At 35.0% G+C, this 20832-nt stretch overlaps 1 protein-coding gene across 1 annotated transcript in view; it reads left to right on the top strand.

Moving 5' to 3' along the window:
• LOC117785538 overlaps positions 1–20832 on the top strand; it is a 52067-nt gene that overhangs the window by 14834 nt on the left and 16401 nt on the right. The window contains exon 2 of the mRNA XM_034623614.1: positions 8290–8346. Within this exon, the coding sequence (XP_034479505.1) occupies positions 8290–8346 (57 nt within the window). The remainder of the gene's footprint in view (positions 1–8289; positions 8347–20832) is intronic.

Consider the following 20832-nt stretch of genomic DNA (forward strand, 5'->3'; position numbering starts at 1 on the left):
TTGCAGTATGTATCTCTGTCCGTGTTTGTATCTTTTTTGCGCACTCAAAGGAAGCGAATGTAGAAAAGCAACGCATAAAATATAAATGAAATGAAATTGTCTGTCCCATTGGATGCTCGCACAGATACAAATACGCACAAACACAGATACAGATACAGCTACAGCTACAGCTACAAATACATCAAATACATTGTTGTGCATAGTCGGGAAAAGGAACAGAACGAAGGAGTCTGTGTAAGGTCTTCGATTTATTCCATTTCTTTTTTCCTCTCCCCTTTTTTTTGGCTGTGCTGTAATTTATGTTAACGCAGATCGAAAAATAAATCTTTTGGCCATAACGTAGCATGCTATAAATATCTGTGTAAGGTGGCTGCTGGGCAAGGTGAAAAGCAACGGCCAAAATACCGATGGAATCTTCTGATAAGCCTTACATGAAAGTGAGAAGTATTAAATTGTCGAGCTTCGCAGCTTTAAAGGAAAATAATTGAAATACACTCCATAATATTAATGCAGCCTGAGGTTTTCTCAGACTTACTGTATAACACTTGATACAAATTACAGATTTAAGCATTAAGGAACTTTCAGTTTGATATTTAACTGATTTGGGAATATACAAATTCAATTGATGCAGCTTTAATGAGCTTTCATTAGAATTTTAGCTGTTTTCATGTTAACAAATATTTGTTCAAAGTGCAAAACCAATATAAATTCAAAGTATAACATTAAATTGTCGAGCTTTTATGATTTAAGGGACATTATTTGATATTTACTCATTACAAATAATTCAGCTTAAAGCTTCAACGAGTTGTTTCCTCGAACTTGAACTGTTTTACGGATAATAGACGAAACGAATGTCAGTTTAAAGTGTACAGCCACTAAAATTACTAACTAGGCGTGAAATCTTATCTAAACGAAGCAAACAGTCGAAATACAACGTACTCGTAGCAAATGCACAGCAATTAAGTGCACAACAACAACTAAATACAATAATAGAGAGCAAGTCACAGCTAATGATAATCGTCAAACGAATCGCAAAGCAATGCAAAGTGAGGCAACAACAAAATGCGTGTAATAAAGCTTGAAAGCTGAAAAGCAAACACACAGACACAAAGCACACGCCAAACGAGGCAAACTCACAGCTTGAGTAAAAGATAACAAAAGACAAACAGAGAGCAAGAGAGAGAGAGAGAGAGTGCGAGAGCGATAGTGAGAGCACACACACTCAACAGGGAATTCCCTCTGTCGATTGAACGTCAGTTCAAATTGAAAGTCAAATTAAGAGCATGCCTACGTCTGTTTGTGTGTGTGTGTGTGTGTGTGGGAGAGAGAGCGCGCGTTCAACTGTGTGAGAGAATAATTCAAAGGAAATTAAGTATTAAAATGAATACGTTTTTGATAATTGCGTTTTGCTGTTGTCAGCCGTTTGGCGTTTTCTCGTTTTTAGCCATTTTTACATTAGCTCATTGCTCGCGTTTCATATTTAGTGTGAGCAAATAAGAAGCAACATTTGAACACCCATTTAAATACACACACACACACTGACACAAGCAAATACTCAGCCTCTGTTCACCTTCATGAGAGCGAGGGCTTATCTCATTCTCGCTAAATTATATTTACTCATCATTTACACAGTCTGTCACATGGGTTAATCATTTGTAGCATCTGTGAATTTGCATTTAAATAGAATCTGTGTAGACCCCAATAGATAATCGTGACTAGGATAATGTGTAGACAACCTTTTAGCACTATTTTGCTAATTAATCATTTCAAAATTATTTAAGTTTTTCTCAACAATTTCAGTTTTTTCTTTGTCTTTGTCATTTGTCTTTCCCAGCCATAAATACTTGCATATTTCTTATTTAAAACTCTGAATTGGAATTTGTAAAAGCATACATACATATATAATTTTTGTAGTTCGGAATGGTAGAATTGGAATTTTACAATAAAAAATTTACTACAAATAAGAAAATTTGTATATTTAAATGACATCCGGAGTGTACACATTTTCTATCACCAACAAATATTATTTGGAATTGAAAGCATGTGTTGCAATTTTCAAATGTGCTAATTGCGACAAGAATTTGAGTTTAGAAACTCTGATATTTTAATAAAGTTTGATATTCTTTTACTGTTTGCCAAGAAAATATATTTCAATAGTAATTAAAACGACTTTTGACAAGCTTGAAAACTGTAACATTTAACATTTTCCTTAAGCCACGACGCAAAAAACGATCCAATAAATTATAATAAATTACAAGAGCCAAAATATAATTTACATATGTATGATGATTAATGGTTTTTTTTATCTACTATATATTGTTGTTTAAATAAATCAATTCTAAAAATGTGTTCAATAAATAAAAAATCAAATACATATTAAGGAAAATGAAATTTAATTCTGTGCAGTTTGAATTCATTGATTATTCTGTGACGATTAATGTAATGATTAAGCTTAAAAATCGGATGATTATATATTTATATTGTGTTGATTTGTTAAATCGTTTAAATGGAATCACAAATATTTCTTATCTTATTTTGTTGCTTCTTTTGGCATTAAAAATAGAACTTATGACGCAGGTTATATTTCCTGCCTCGACTCGTTCTACTTTTTTATTAATATTGATGCAATTTAATTGTTAGCTTTTCGAATCCCACGCACTTTGCCACATTCCTTGAATAGTTCTTTGCTGGTCTCACGTGGGTCTTGACTGCAAATTTTTAGCTGCAATTCCGAGTCTGTCTGTCTGTCTGTCTGTCTGTCTGTCTGTCTGTCTGTTGCAGCTGTAAACGTAACTGGATTTGGGCCCGGCCTTAACCCGCCTCAGTTCGTTCCGCCCGTTTACATACACATATGTATTAGATGCCTTTTTATTTCTTTTAATGAAATGTGCAAACAGCTGCAGGAATTGGCAATCGTTGAAAAAAATATATGTATATATCTAAAAAAGCAACAATACAAAACAACAAAAGCGTATCACATGCATTTTTAGTTGCATACCCTGTAAGTGTTATAAATAGGTATGCAATTCAAGAGTGTCGAATGAATAACACATTTAGTTATTTAATAATAAGAAAAAGTAAAGTCCAAATATATGAAGTAACTTTCAAATATTTTTAATTAAAAGGAAACACTGGTGTAAGCACGCTTCATACGTGACTGCAGGGTATTTTTGTATCAAAAACCCTCGACATTTAAGCACATTTTCTTACTATCAGCTCGAAACCTTAAGGAAATTTCAAGGAATCCTCAATAATTGTTTGCTAAAGCTTGAGAAAACCTTGAGGAATTTGTATAAAGAACATTAAGGAATTAAACATTGAGATTTCCTACAGTCGAAAAATGAATTTCCCTCGCAAAAAAAAGTTAAGGAGTCCTCGTGGATCACAAGGTTTCTTTACGTTTACTTAGCTATATCTGTTAGCGATTCTTCCACGATTTTTGCAGAAAATTCCTTAAAGACTCCTTTACATTTTCTTCACAAAAATACTTAGGTTCTTTTCTACTTTTTCAGGAAATATCTCGATAATCTTAACGGAATCCTCTCCGATTTCAGTTGAAAATTTTCCAATATTATTTCCCAGTATATTTGTATATATTAGTATAACACATGGTGTAAACACTCTTCAGATATGACTGCAGGGTATCTTCGCGTCAAAACCACTCGACTTTCAAGCACTCTTACTTGTTTCAGCTTAATTTGGTTGATTGTGTTTGGCATTATTACAAATTCCAAGTGGCAGAGCGAAGAATATGGCGATTAATATTTAGTAAATACTTTTCTATTAATGTTCACACACATACCAACAAACACACACATTTGTATATATGTATGAATTTGTAGGTATATACAATTGTGCATGTGCAGTGCAAAGAGAATATATGTAAATATAAATAAAAATACAACAAAGTCGAGCATTTTAATTATGCAATCAACAGGCGCATATGCAAAAATTGCTAGTGTTATTATTGTTGTTGTTGTTCTTCTTGATTTTGTTGTTTTTGCTTTTATTGCTGCCGCTTTACGATTCATTTCATTTTGGTATTTATTTTTTTTTGCTGTTTTGCATATTTCATTTTCTGCGGCTGCTTTGCGCTTTTAATACGTCACAGGCAACACGTCGATTCCACTCAAAGTGCGAGTGTGTCTGTGTGAGTGTGTGTTTGAGTAGGAGTGTGAGAGCAGGGAGAGAACGTAACTAAATGAGAGCAAATGAGTTTGAAATCAACTATTGAAAATGTTGCATCGATTGCGACTGTTGTGATGCGTTTTCCTCATCCACGTGTGCCTGTGGGCACTTGGCTGCGGTTGTTAGGGCAACATTTCAGTATACATACATTTGTATACCCTGTACTAATTGCGTATGTCTAAAAGGTGCGTATATTTATTGCATGTAAAAGTTAGAGGCGGACACATTACTTGGTGTTTCTACATATTTCGAGGTATCTTTAGATAACTATCGATTATTTTAAATGCATCGACTTTCGTATTATCGTAACTAAAAAAGAAAAGTTAAATTGCCACATCGCGATGCATTGCCTGAGTTTGTAGGATATCTTCAATCGATCTATCGATTTTTTATGCAAAACTTATAATCAGATTCTAACTTGATTCTGTTCCGTTTTTTAGATAGTTATCTAGTTATCGTAACGTTAAATTGCCACATCGTCTGTGTTTGCTGGATATCTGCTAGTGCAGCACTCTCTCTTGCAGACCTCTAACTTGTTTAAAATCATTAAATGACGTTTCATTGTGTCGGTCGAGTGGATTTGCAGTTAACTCCCGCACTCGGTCAGTTGGTTAATGGCACTTAAACCGATTTTCCGCGCTTTGCCACAAGCATAACTGAATGCTGTACGGAAAGGGGTAAGGGGAAGGCTGCGATGGGGTAAAGAAGGTGTTAAGGGAGTGAGTCATACGGCCGACAGCAGCTGACTGCGATTGTGGCTTTAATGTGTCAGCATTCATTTGTAACTGAATAAACACACTCAAATATTCATTTGCATTCATTGTATGACATGCAATGCACATTGCAAATGCCATGTAACGTATTTTATTCACTTTGCAATTCAGTTGAATGGGACTCGAAGTGCTCTTAACTATGAGTGTGACTACTACAACACCCATGAGTCATGAATAGGTTTTTTTTATTTAGATTGAATGTTATATTTAAGGTAACTGTAGCTTTTCTTATAAACAGCATTAAAGAGAAAACAATCTGTAGTCAAGAATAGTGAGCAAAAACGAAAAATTGAGTTTTAATATGATATGTGTGATGATAAGGATCGATCTTTATAGAATTCGATTTATTAGAGAAAGCATTTAAAATTGCGGAAACATTTTTTTTTTTAATTATATTGACATAGTTGTTTTATTACGTCTTTAAACCTCTTGAAACAGTGATCTATTTTAATTTGGAGTCTTTAAAAAGTTCCGAATCTTCTTATTAAATTAGAAATATATTTAGTACAAAAACAATCTAGAAAATAATATAAAATTTCTTTATTAAAGATCAACTGAGCTAGCCAAATATCTACCATTAAAATGTATTAATTTAAGACTATATTCAATTATCAAAATTGTTCGCATACATAAGATCTTTAGACCCCGTACATATTTATTAGAGTTAATGAATAAATACAATAATACAAATAAAAATAATAATTAACAGAAATGAATACCCTACTATTATAGATCTTATGGTCACTGCAAAACGATTCACATTAAGAAAATGGGTAAAAAACCTGCATGCAAATTAAAGAAGCAACCAGGCACTCAGCAATTTATGGCAGCTGCTCCCAAAGCGTAAAGAGGATAAAACCAAAAGAGAAAAAATCAGAATAAAAAGCCAGAAGAATCGGGTAAAAGAGCTGAAAAGCAGAAGTTGTTACCGCAGGTAAAATAAAAAGCGGCCGCAATTTGCGCACGCATCATTCAGAGAAGAAAAGGAAGAAGAAGAGCAGGAGACATTCCCCAAGTCTTGCCGCATCCATTTGGCCATGCTTCGGACTCAGCTGCTGCGACTTTACCACCTGCCGCACATGTTTATGGCCGCCGACTTGTTGGCGTCTCTTGCAGCAAATGGACAGTGGGACAAACGGCGGACAAAAGCGGAAACATGCGCATCAAAGCACACAGAAAATCAGCTTATAAATACATACATATATACACGGCAACAATAACAAGAGGGAGAACAAGTAGAAGAAGAGGAAGAAGCGTCTATAACATGGCTGAAATTGGCAATGTCGTCGTCGTCATCGTCATCGTCATCATCATTATTATCATCATCAATTCATGCGCTTTGAGCTTCATTTCTTTTTAGCTTCACTTAAAAACTGGTTAACTTGCAAGGCTCGAAACAACCAGTTTATCTCCACAGTGTATCCGTGTATTGTATGTGTGTGTGCGTGTGTTTGTGTGTGTTTGTGTGCTGGGGAAGCCGCTTATTGTTACGTTCTCTCTCCGTCTTCTACTTCGTCGAACTTTGCTAATTGTTGCCGCAAATGTTAATAAAAACAATTAACATGAATGAGTGCGAGTGTGAATGTGAATGTGAATACTATGAGTGTGCGCATGAGCTCAGCATTTGCTACTAGACAGACCTAAAGGCAATTATTAACGTTTATTTATTATATGCGCTGCTTCACATGTCGTATGAGTAATATGCACATATGACGTCACAATGAATAAATACTTACAGATTGCGTAAGCGTCAAGTACAACGCATTTATGTTATTCTACAGGGTATCTTAAAGGCGAATACCCTCCGTAGATTACTCGTGCGTCGCGCTCTTAATAAATTATTGCATACTTTACGGCGTCCGCATTGTCAACAATCTTTAAAGCTGCTTCTTATCAAGACAACGTTCAAAGTGCAGCTCACTAAAGTGCGATTAAAGTACGAGAACGAGTGCTAGTGTGAATACATTCATGAGTACTTTACAACAGCCACCGAGCAAGACAATATTTCAGTTTGTGGTCACCGATAAGACGTTTAATCGCAGTGTATTTTGTAATTACGCGCCTTTCCACATAAGTACAATATATATACTCACATCTATAAACGAGTACACACATATAATACTTAGTATATACATATGTATATTCATATGCTTATCAAAAAACAGCCACAAATTGTGCAAAAGGCAACTAACTAACTGCGCAGCCCACAAAGTCAATGAATAACAGCGACTGTGGTATCGACTTGAAGATACTCTGCAGCCTAATCAGAAGTGATTAAGTAAAAAAAAAAAAAAAGTGCTTTCTTTACTCCATTAAATCATCAGAAAATTTTATAAGATAATCTGAACTGAATTTGTGGAAATACAAAAAATTTATTTTAAGAAAATTTCAGTTGAATATTCTATGTTTGTTTATTACAATCATATTTACAGGGTATGTCATGAATGAGGCTAGAAAACAAAGATGTGGAATGTGAAATAATGATGAAGATTCAAAAGTGCGTCATATTAATTGCCTGGACGCCTTAACAAATATAAAGATTTACATTAATATAATATACTCACATTGAATGAAGTCAAGTCAAGCTCATTTTAGAATATTTTTCTTTATTATTTTTGTCATTTTTTTATGTTATATTATATATATTTTTTGTTGCGCCTTCAATGGGAATTTCGCCACAAATTGCAAAGCAATTCGTTTGTATTTATAGAACATTTAACATTGTCTATGCGTTTTTATTTTCATTTGGCGTAGACGAAATTTATTTCGTCGAAATGATCAAATATTTCGGTATGTGTGCGTATACTTATATAGATGACTATGTGCGAGGCAGACACACATTTAAAATTAGCAAAATATTTCAGAATATCGAAAATATATATTATATATGTACATATAAATACATTACTTTTGAGGCCTCCATCTGCCCATGGAAAATGGCAACACTTTTCTCAACAACTTTTCTTTCATATTATATTGTTGTTATTACTCTATTGGCCAAGCATATAGGTGGGGATGGAAGGGGGTTCTATTCACTTGACGTCACCGAGTGAAATGTCAGTGTCAATGTGTGGGGGCCTCGACATTTAGTATAAATAAAAGATTAAATAGACTTTTCTTTTGTTTTATTTGGCAACTGAGAGAAAACGAGTACATTTTAAGACTTTGCTTGGCCAAAATAAATGATTTGGCCATAAATTATGTTTATATTTGTGAAAATGTGGAAAACTCTTACAAAAAATGTCAAGCATTTTTAAAGAAAATCGTAAAAATATTTAATTAAATGAAGATGCTTCTGATTTATTAATTTATTATTTTCTCATTACAGAATCCACAGTGAATTCGCGTAAAAATGCTTTGGAAACGTCACGCGAAAAATTAAAAGGTAAATTGAAAAGAAATTTTAATAGTATATTAAGAATATCTTATTAATATACATACATATGTAGATAATATTGATAATTTGCTTAGCAGTTCAGTATCAATATCTGAAATATTAGCAATCTTTTTTCCCATCTTTAGAATTGTAAAACTATTGAATAATTTAAAAAAATAGTTTATTTCCTACATAAATATTTTGCACTTGCTTTATTGGTTATCTGATATGAATTTATTAGATGATTGATTTATATCACTGCATATTTTCAGCTTGTCAGTTTATCGGTCATCGTTATCTTTATGGGTGGTTACCGTTATTTGTCTGCACCTGTTCTTAGCACACTGACTCATTGGGGATCTCAACAAACTGTACTTAAAAAAGCGAGTATTATATGATATGGCACTCACAAAGAAAGTGAAAAGAGATAAACGTTGTGATGTATGTTTAGTATTTATATCGTTGACCTTCAACGATTTATCTATTTTCTTGTTATCAGTGACAACCGAATTGAATCCCCCAACGGAATTACCAAACTATCGACTCCCATCTTTCCCTTTCTCTCTCTCTCTCTCTCTCTCTCTCTCTCTCTCTCTCTCTCTTTGTCTTCCGCTGTGCCAGTTCTTTTTCTTGGGTAATGCCGTTTAATACAGTTATTATGGGTCTGACAAGCACCAGGCAATTACATATATAGACAAGCACCCATTTATACTCCAAATATATACTATATATATGTCAATGCTCGGCAATATTGATAAAAATGCGTGCACGGAGTGTGTGTGTAAAATAGAATTCATTTTAGTTGATAAAAAAGCGAATGGCGTGATTCATGATAGAAGTACATACATACACACGCAAACACACACACTGACAGCAATAAGAATAATAATACTAAAATATGCGTTGCCAATGAAAAGTCATATACATTCTTATAAACAATTTAATGCGTATCAACAGAAGATTAGAGTAAACGCATACATACTCTATACACATACACACTCTCACACTTATAGACTTATGAGCTTTTATTTATTTAATTTGCTTTTATTTTGCCATTTCACTTTCATTATCAATCGCACTGATAACAAGTTACGTGACGTACGAGCAGATACGATATGATATTCGTACAATCCCCGGGCAATGAAATTAAGATTGGCCCAAGAAAGCCGAAAATTCAGCATAATTTATTTGAATTTATTTTTATTTTTAGATTTATTCTTTGTCTGCATATCAGACTTTTGATAAAGGATAGTAATTAAGTTACATAGAGTGGAAATATTAATTTGTGCAAGCATATTATTAAAACTATTTGTCAGCATATCATACTTTTGATAAAGCTAAAAATCGGGGAAATGTTAAATTTTCCCAGAATAATATATGGTATAAGATAGACTTATCCTCAATGAATGAGTTTAAATGAAACGGATTTATTACCAGCTTTTCAATGCTCTAACAAATTGTTTTTAGTTCAGCTATATTATTATGAAGCCGTTCTTCGATCTGATATATTAATTTTATTGTTTAGCATTGATATTTATTATCTGATCGTTATGAAAAGTTCTGTTTATTTTTATTAGGTGTTAAGAAGAGTATGTAACAAATTTCATGACTTAAACTTTCATTTAAGATAAATATATCCTAAATTTAAAATAAACTTCCTATTCATATGTGTGTGTAAAAAGTATTCCAGTGTATGCCTCACAATTTGTAGGATCACAGTTTGCTCTATCATTATTAATCAGTAAAAGGCAATTGAATTTAAATTATAACAATAATAAATTAATTTGTATAACACTTTTCCACGAACACTTAAAATCTAATTACGATAGGCAAAGTAACTCCTCGTAGCTGTTGGAGGTGCAAGGATATTGAATTGCAATTTGTTGGCCTTAAACCGTTTGGGTATCGTTGGGTATAAATGGCCAATGACACCTTCTGGGGTTTTCCACAGAAGCCATTGAGCACTCGGTGCAAGGATGCGAGGATCTACTACCTGTGAGGACTTTATCTAAGCCTCTCAAGTGTTTCGACGTCTAATAGCCTGCCAGCAGGTCTGTTGCAGTCAAGTGGCTTTAATATCCTTTTTCGGGCCAAATGTCAAATGTATTTTGTGACCTGGCGCTGTGTTGCCTGTTTCTGATCGCGTTCGTTTCTATTGATGATTTTATGGGTTTTACCCGCTAAAAATGTCATTTTAATGATGCCATTTTGTCTGGGATTTGCAGTTAGTAGGTTTGCAGGTAAAAAGCTGCACAAAGCCATTGACGCAAGTCATTAAGCTGTCTCGATGCTGTCTGGGGCTGCACAAAGTATCTTTTAGCTGGTAGCAACAGCTGCTACAATGCAAATATGCCAACCAACAAATTAAATAAAAGATGCAGATACAAAGATATAGATACAGATACAGATACAAGAACCATGACAGCAGCAACAGCAACAACAACAGCAGCAGCAGCTGAACATTCACAGCATATTTTCACTGGCGTCGCAAGTCTGCGATCGTTTTATTTACTTGCCCGTTTGATACTTATAAAAGCGTTTTCATAGACGACAAGAAGTGGCAAGGAATGTCTCTTTGTGTGTGTGTGTGTGTGTGTGTGTGTGTGTGCATAGAAAAGTATCTGCGTGCCGCGTTAGTTGAAGCTACACATGTGTGTGCACAGTCGCCCAACTGGCGATTCCCAATCAGCAGCAACAGCCGCTAAGGCGAGTTCACATAGACAGACACAGCGACACACATATACAATTAAAACAACAACAACAACAACAACAACATGACACACAATGAACTCATGCGCTGCGTTGATACATCCAACGCAACAATCTGGCAGAGACACAGCGAACTATACGTAGAACCAGAGAATTATAATCGAGTGATAGACAACACACAGTGCGACGCCACACACAATACATACCCACTCACACACACACACACACGCTGTACGCATACTCATACAATTGGGAGGCCATCACATGGTAAATGTTTTATAAACACAACCCAGCGAAAGTTATTCAAATATGCACAGTAATCCTAAATGTTAATCATAACAATACACAACTATTTAATACACTCAGCAAAATATGCGCTCCCAAAATTAGGTACGTTCGTACTGGAATTTGAACCGTTTTTTTTCTTAAGCTTTGAAGATCTTAAATTATGTGTGAATCTATCTTAAATTTAAATTCTGACTGGCAATTACCAATTTAATAGTCCGATTTTAATCGAACTTAGTCAGAATATATAAAACCATGCTTAATATAAAATCTGAGAGTTTGGTTCAGATACCTCCAGAAACAACACAGTTATTTATAGTTAGCTAGCTTAAGATTTTTGTATGCTTCAAATAGTTTTTTTTAGATTAAAATTAAGCTAAAAATAAAAATATTTTGTACTAGAAAAAGTTACATTTTGGAATATGCTCAAGATTTTATTTCATTGATATTAATATTATAAATTATTTAATTTTGGTATAGATATAAATACTTAAATATAGGTGTGTGGTAACAATTATTCACAGTAAAATCATATGTTTCAAACAATTTAAGCTTATTCATTATTTAAAATGAGTAAAGTAGCAGGAGTAATCAAAAATATATTTATTCTTGTATATTTTCAAAGAAATCATGAACATTAATCATAAGTATTCTGAACATAGTACAGCAGCAATTATAAAATATGAGCTTTAATCATTTCATTTAGATATAATGAATTTCAAATCATTTTTAAATAAAGATCAATATTATATACAATTTTTTAAATACTTTTTAAACTGACTATTGAATAGTAAATCATTTCTTTAAGGCAGCAATTTAGTTACATTAATTTAATTGTTATAGGTATTGTTTATAATAGCATTAAAAATTTATTTACGAATGTTTTTCACAAAGATGTTTGAATTACACTTTATTTAAATCTACTCGAAATTCTAATTATAATTTAGAGTGTTTTGTTGTAATTTCCATTTCTACATATTAAACTATGTAAGTGCTTGAGAAATCGTGTGGATTTCTGCGCTTTTTGCACATGTTCAAGTTCCTGATGGGAATTTCTATCGCAAGCGTTATTGTCAGTTCGCCAGTCAGTCAGTTAGTCAATCTGTCTGCGTATGATCGAAAAATGGCTGTTGGCAGTCAAGCACAGTCGCAGCCCCAGTCCGAGTCTCAATCGCAGCAAGCTGCCAATGTCCAATCGCTATGAGTGCAGATACATTTCACGTACATACATACATTTGTGTAGATACGAAATACAAATATGCAAATGCTCATGACGTGCGCGCACTTAGCGAATGTTGTTGCTGTTGTTACTTCTACTAGTTTTATGGCCTGGCAGCCATCGTCATTCATGGACAGAGATATGTACAAACAAATAGATATAGATACATATATAACACGCTGTTGTTGTTCTTGTTGTTCCTTTTGCTTGGTTGAATTGTGCAAATATTAACCGAAATTGACACTGTTTATACCCTGCAGTATAGGGTATGCACAGTTGAGTTACTTTTGACGTTACAGGAATCGATGAAAGTATCTTAAAGATGCATATTTCAGTTATTCCATAATAATACTAGTATTTATCACTTGTATTGTTAAATTAAAAATACCACTGCACTACAGGGTATACTTAGTTTAAATACACTTCGTCAAAGCATTTTTACAGGTTTTTTTTTTTCCTGTTTTTGGCTTTTTGTCGCCGTCTTAAAATAGACCCACGGCAAACGTTGCGTGTCAACAAATGAGCAATCAACGTGTTATAATAGCCAACTTTAGTGGCCTGTTCGAAACGACCGTCAACTGTGACTCGGCCGGTCTTAACTTTATTTGTATCTGTGTACAATGTACATAGTATAATTCCAGCTCTTTCTGTCTCTCCATTTTGGCCACTTGACACAATTGACAACATTCTCTAATGGTTTGACTAATGTTGACTAAGGTCCACGTTTATATAGAGCTGACGCATAAAGATATTAGTTGGCCTCCGACAAGTCTGAGCCATAGAAGAAGCCTTACTAGCAAACGACACTCACAACTGGAACTGACAGATAAAACCGCCCACAAATTGAGTGAACATGATAACAGATGGAAATAACTAAACTACAAAGAAAATAAAAAATAAATTTATTGTTATATTTAAGATCTTATTATCATCCTGTGCCTTCTTATCCTACATTAAATAACATGACGCTTAAAATTATGCAATGCTTAATTGCCCGCAACATGATGAACCAATTTCCTTTGTATTTGTATAGTTATTTTTATGTGTATGGGTATGTGTGAGCTTATGAGGCGTAACGCAGTCTCGACTTTGGCCTGTCAAAGCTTTCTGTCACCCGCTCAACTTTTGTACAACTCATTGAGCAAAAGTCAAACAATGCTCAAAGCTCAACAGGTCATCACATGTATGCATGTATGTACGAACGTACGTTTGTATGAGTGTGCTTACACTTATAAGTGGGTGCTTACTCTCCCTCTTTCGCGCTCTTCTTTACTTGCTCTCTTCACTTTTTGCCATATACACATTCAATTAGTTTTGATTGTCGCTTCGCTTTCGTGCGTTTCACGTCGTTGCTGCTCAATTAAAGAAGTTAACTCTATTGATTACGTTTAATATCGACGCAACGTCGACGCTGGCGTTGCCTGCGGCCGATCGCCGATCGCCAGACGTTGAGAGTTCAAACCTGTTTCATCAACAACAACTCGAGTGCAGCAACAACAATAACAACATGAACAACAACAGCATTCAAATCGTGGGCAGTTGTTGTTTTGAGGGGCATGTGCACGAGCGAGCGGTAATAATAACAAAGTTGGAGCCGACAACGTCGCCAGCATTGCTGAACTGTCCAGACATGATCACGTCGTCGTCGTCGCTGTTGTCGTCTTTGTTGTTGTTATTATTCATGTTGTTGCTGTTGTTTTGGCTCCACTGATTGTTTGTGCTTCGCTTGTCCGTCTGCACTGGAGCCGCCACTTTGGCGGCACTGCCCGATCGTAGCTTCTGGTTGCAATGTTCCCCCGCCTCTCTCGTCATGTATTTGCTCTCGCTCTCTCTCTCTCACTCTCTCTCTTTTTGCTCTCGGCTCGCGTCTCTGCGACGGCTGTTTTATGTTGCGCTTAATGGTTTCATTTGGCGGCTGCCGTTGTATATGCATATGTATGTGTGTGTTTGTGTGTGTGGGTCTCTCTGTATATCGATTACCCAATGCGTCAATGAATAAGACGTCGTCAACACTGCAGTTTTGGGGCCACTTGTGTCCATTGCAAAGGCTCCCGCACTAACACACACGCAACTCTGTTAATTGTTGTATCTATGTTGCCTTGACTGTGTGTGTGTGTCTATGTTTATTTTTAAGTCAATCGGTTCGAAAGACGTTTTATTGCCTGTAATCAATCGTCGCGTGCATGAGAGCGGGGCGCAGTGAGAGAGGATTGCTCACATTCCCAGTGTTGCCAACTCGGCTATTTTTTCGCCAGATTTGGAAATTTTCGTATATTTATAGCGGGAAAATTATGATATAACGGCTGGCAGGATTTCTAGCCATTTTATAACTTAAATTTAAAAATAAATTAGACAAACTTCAAATTATTATTGCTAGATTACTATTAAATATATAAAATGAAGAAATGAAGGATATTGCTAATACATATTTGTATTTCTAGCTTTTAGAGTGAGATCTTGGTGTACAAAAAAACGGACTGACAAACGGAGAGGGTTAAATAGAGTCGACTTTAATATTGATCATATAACATACTTATGCTCTATGGGATCGGAAAATCATTTAAAGCCATAATACCTTATTACTGGCCTTCTTGCAGATTTTAGCTATTTTTAAATGTTGATATAGCTAATTTAGGTTTTCCAGAGTTGTCAACACTGCACATTACATACAAACAAACAGATTTACTTATGTAGATATACATACATTCATATGCACAGATGTATGCATATATCTGTGTTGAGTGCGTAGCCCGTTCGTCATGGTTTTATTGTGTTTATTGATTAGATTGTTTACCTTTTTTGTGATATCATCAACGGTGTTGCCGTCGAGCCTTATCGTCCGTCAACTGTCTAAATATGTGCATACATACACACACATACACATTAAAACTATTTCTGTTTGCATTTACATATGTACATATGTACGTTTGTGCGATTGTGATGTGCATTGACGATAGGCCGTCTTATCGATTGGCTTCCGTTCGATTTGCGTTTGATATTTGGGTCTGTTGGCTAGACAAAGAGTCCACGTTGATTCGTTGCTGTTGTTGTCAAGCCAGTTGCAGCTTTTTTATTTATGCAGATAGACACAAACATACACAAACAAGCTTGGATCTCATGTTTATCGATAGTATTGCGATAATTTACGTAAAAGTGCAAAGTATCAAAATAAATAGATTATTAAATAGTTTACATTAAATCAATTTAACCCTCTACCGCATATAGTGCCATGTATGGTTTTTAGTTTTTAACAAAATTTATTTAATTTAAGATGGTACTTAAGCGATGTCGATTATTATCGTCCATTATATTTCCACTATTTTCAATTGTAAAAAAATTTAAAAATAATTCTAATGATGATTTATTTCGTGTTTTTATGAACTTTGTTTAAACGTCTCTTGTAATTAAATTAATGAACGATGAATTTTCGAAAGAAGTTTTCACAACAAAAAACCATTTTTTTGTTGAGGAAAAATATTTTCCAAAAGAAAATAAAGTTTTCTTTCATAAAAACGTATAATTTGACTGTGATAAAGCCACATACATATGTATTATATTATGCAAAAACTGCCGAAGTCAAATTCCATTTTTTTTTCATAAACTATTACTTAAAAAAAAAAATTTGCCCAAATATTTCTTAACATATCCCAAACAATCCTATACATATGCATGTATATGCATAGAAAAAATGTTTTTCCTTAATGGTTCTATGGGCATGCAGCAGAGGGTTAAGAGAGCTCAAGTAGGCCGAAAATACAATTAAATACAAATCTCTTAAAATCACAAAACGTGTAACTGTGATAATGAAGCTTGTACTATCGCTTGTAATATTATCGATAACCAGTTGCGAATAAGACGATTACGGCAATCACAAAATTAATGCAATCAATTACCGGATATTTTTATATTCCGATAACTAATCGTAACGTAACTGTACTCGATACACAATCAATTAAACGACGTCGCCTTGTCGGACAAAATATCGTTTCAAATCAGCTATTAAGGGCAATATCAGCAGACAAATATTTAGCAATCACACGCACAAACACAAACCCAATAAAAAAATAAAATCAATCAACACCAAACTCGCATGTTCATCCAACAACAACACAAATTTGCAAATGCCGAAAAACAAAACACATAAAAACAAAATACGAATCTGATATAAATTAACGCAAAAACTGTACAGGCGCAAGAGTAACAAATATTTAGCTAGCCTCCCTCCCCACCACCCTAGCAATTCATTGCCGCATCAGAAAATGGCGCACTAAAAAAAAAGCATACAAAACAAAAACAAAGTCAATTGATCTAATAAGCCAAGAACGCGGCGGCGCTCACTCATTTAAGCAACAGCCCCAGCGAGTTCTTTTATTCGCTTTTGCTCATGCTACAACACACACTAACAACAACAACAGAAACAACAACAATGGCAGAAATTGCGCGCGGGGTGTTTTGGGGCTTCCCTGAGCAACAAGCAAGCGAAGCATATGAAACACAACACACACACAATGACAGACACCAGTGTACGCATACACATACAGCAGCGAGCACGACGCGCAACAGCCGACGACTTGGCACTTGCTGACTAGCTGTGCTTGTTGTTCTTGGTTTCGTTGTTGCTGGCGGCGCTGCGACGACGGACAGTACATATGCTTGTACGTATCATGCACAGGGCCGGTTCAAAAAAGTTGCGGGCTAAGAGTAACACTCGGATGAATTCGCACAATAGAAGCAACAGATATTTACTGTGTCGATGTAAACAACGATAGCTTGTTACTGTCAATGCCTGAGACTCGATTTGATTTTAAATTGTTTTCAATTAAATTTTATGTGAATCAATTTTGATTTAGTCTCAACTGATTTTGAGTATAAAGGTATTTTCAAGTTTGAGCCCGAGTCTCAATTAAATCTCATTTGTTTTAAATTTCTTTTTATTTTGTGTTTTTTTCTTCTGTTATAAATGGTTAATACTTAATTGAATTTAAATTTATGAAATAATTGAAATTGATCTGATCAATTTAAAAAAAAGAGGCAAGAATTTATCTAAACTATGCTGAGCCCTTCGGGCGCGCTCTTAAAGTAACCGCAGCCGCTCGTACACACGAGATGACGTCGACCGGGCAGCAACAACAACAGAAGCAACAGTTGATCGAACATTCGAAGATCGAACGTCGTGCTGTTAAGTTGGCCTGCCCGGAACGGAACGGAACGCAGCGAAAAGCGAACACAGCGATAGGCACGGGCATGAGTAGTGAACATAAACAAATAGCAAATAATAAGAAACGACAAAAGAACGACACAACAACGGGCAACGTGTAGGCGAGAGAGTAACCACAACTACAACGACAACGAGTGCGAGTGCGATTGTCAGTGCGTCCCCAACAAGTTTTGCATTAATCAAATTAGATCACAACAGCAGCAAGCAAATGGCAAAGTGAGTTTTTAAATTGAGTTAAAGTTTGAGTCGCATGTGAGCAGCGAATGAAAATGAATGTCATAATATGCTAATAAATCAAATATTCAAAATACAAAGTGCAAAAGTCATTACGTTTCGTTTGAGTGCGTATATTACAGTGAGTGAGTGTGAGTTTGTGTGTGTGTTCGTGAAGCGATATTTAATTAGAAAATAAAAAGCAACAAATCGTTATAATCGAATGCGAGTGCAGGAATTCCAAGAAATTTTGTGAAAATTCAAAATAAACAAAGTCAAAGCCAAAGAAACGACGCCAGCAGAGACGGCGGTGACAGCAACAGCAACGTTTTGTAGCGCGCCACAAAAAGAACAGCAACGATAATAACAATAACAACAACAACAGCAGCAGCAGCAACAGCAACGACAACAACAATAAACAGGGCAACCCCCGCTGTAGTAGTTGTAGTTGCTTTTGTGGCGTCGTGATTTTGATTTTGAGGTCTGCTCATCTTCTGCCTCTTCTGAGTTCAAAACAACAAAAACAACAACAAATGTGCTCGGGTGAGTAGTAACAACAACAAGAAACATGTACTTGCATAGCGTGCACAAGAAAGGGACCATGAGATAGAGAGACAGTGAGAGAGGGTGTGAATGCATAAGCATGTGTCATGCTGTGCGCTCAATTTCACATTGCAGCAATAAGGAACACATTGGACTTGAGCTAAATACTCTGGGCTCTCACTCTGTCCCTCTCTCTCTCTCTCTCTGTCAGTGTCTCTCTACCTGCATGCGAAGAAACGTAAATTAAGCCGGCGCCAGGATACCTGCCGTCGACAACAGCGACGGCGACGCCGATGATGACGACGACGTCAGCAGAGAGTGCGAGCGAGAGAAAAGGCTTGCAACGTCATTGACACAGCAAAAAGGGCAGGCAAAACGGCATAGAACAAAGCAACTAAACAATGAGACGAAAGGTGGAAATCCACTTAAGAGCATAACAAAGGCAATGCTGCACTGTGGGTGTGTGTAGTTGAAACACTCATCCTAGCAGTTTATAGAGAGAGAGAGAGAGAGCGTGGATGAGAGAGTGGGAGAGTGAGAGGTGCCCCTGTAGCTGTGCTGAAGTGTTGTGAGAACAATTAAGCATGCAACAGTTATTTCGGTATCTGCCTGTATATGTCATTGTCTTTGTGTGAGAATTTGAGGAATGCCCTGAAACGAAAATTACGACACATGGTTATGGATCTCGGTCGGGGCTTAGGCAACCCCTGACCTTGACAACAGATACCAGATACATGATACGTAGCAATAGATATACATAGATACAGATACAGATAGAGATACGCGCCACTCGTCAAGATGTCCAAACGCTGCGTGGGCGCAAATTCCACCAGCTAGACGATAATAATTTTGCTTTAAAATCATTTTAAACTGATCATTCAAGCGTGAACATCATCGTTCAAATACACACACATTCGTTTCTATAACCATTAACTATAGATTTCTGTTTGTTTAACTCTTTCGAGGTGGAACAACCAAAAAATACCAGTTTGTCAAGCATTTTGTGCATGCTACGTAATCGTTTTTAATTGAAAACGTTATAAACAATACGAGTATATACACTAAACACAACAGAGTTTGTCAAATCATAGGGATTAATTAATAATTCAAATACAACTAACCTGAAATAAATCTGCTAGAGCGGTACTCTATAATATAGAGTCTATATCATGTAGTTTATTTATTCTTCGACACCCCCAAAAGATACTTGGCTGTTTTGGTTTTAAATTCAACTTTTTGCTAATTTGCAAAAAACTAAACACACTCAAAACAAAATACACATGGCATTTCCGTCCTTCAAATGCCAGAAAGCCAGAATGCCAATGAAAATAAAATAATTAAATACATATTCATTTATTTAAATATAAAAGAATTTTGTATTTTATTTTAATTATTATCATCACACTTTTCGCTTGACTTGAGAAATTTTAATTTTTCGCTTTCTTCATATCATTTATCTTTTCAAAAGAACGACTTTGACCGCAATTATTTATAAACAATTCGTGACATTAGAAAAAAAAAGTCAAGTATAAATTAAAGAATCAACTTTAAGAAGACCCAATCTCCCGCACAGTTACATAATGTTATATTGACAACCGAATGATTAGCAATTAGTAAATAATCGATCTGCAAGAGAAAATTTAAAATTTTCTGAAATATATTTATTGGTAATGTTGCTGTCATAAAATTAACACAAAAGGCCAACTAATATGTGTTAACCAAAATGCCAATAGACATGTCTATAATTATAACAATAGCTACAGCTAAAACATATAGATGAATTTGCGTACTATCTAAATAAAAACACTTGAATGTCGTCTTACGTAGTTGGCCATTTAAAAATAAATTTTCTATTTGTTTAACACAGCGAAAAGTGGAAATAAAAATACAGAAAATTCAAATCACATGAAATTCCCCTGCAGAAGAGAAAGCAAAAGTAAAAAAAAGACAAAAAACATATAAATGGGCTATGGCTATACATACTTATTCAACACACAGAGATATATCACGATATAGCCGAACATACATAATCGAATCTATTATTTTTTCGTGTTTTCCGCTTGATCCTAAATGTTTTGTATGTAAACAAAAATTTAGCTGGCAATTATTTAACACTTTTTGGCGCAGAATTCTATTTATAATAGAACTGAACTTTTCTATTTATGTGTATTTTGAACAATTATACGTAGAAATCGTTTGTGGTCGCTTTGAACTTGTTTCAAAATGTCTTGCACATTTGTTATTAGGGAAATTTGTATATTCTATTTTGCTTTTAAAAATTATACGCAATTTGAAATTTTCCCAGAGC

This window comes from Drosophila innubila (genome assembly GCF_004354385.1).
Source record: "Drosophila innubila isolate TH190305 chromosome 2R unlocalized genomic scaffold, UK_Dinn_1.0 1_C_2R, whole genome shotgun sequence".
NCBI lineage: Eukaryota > Metazoa > Arthropoda > Insecta > Diptera > Drosophilidae > Drosophila > Drosophila innubila.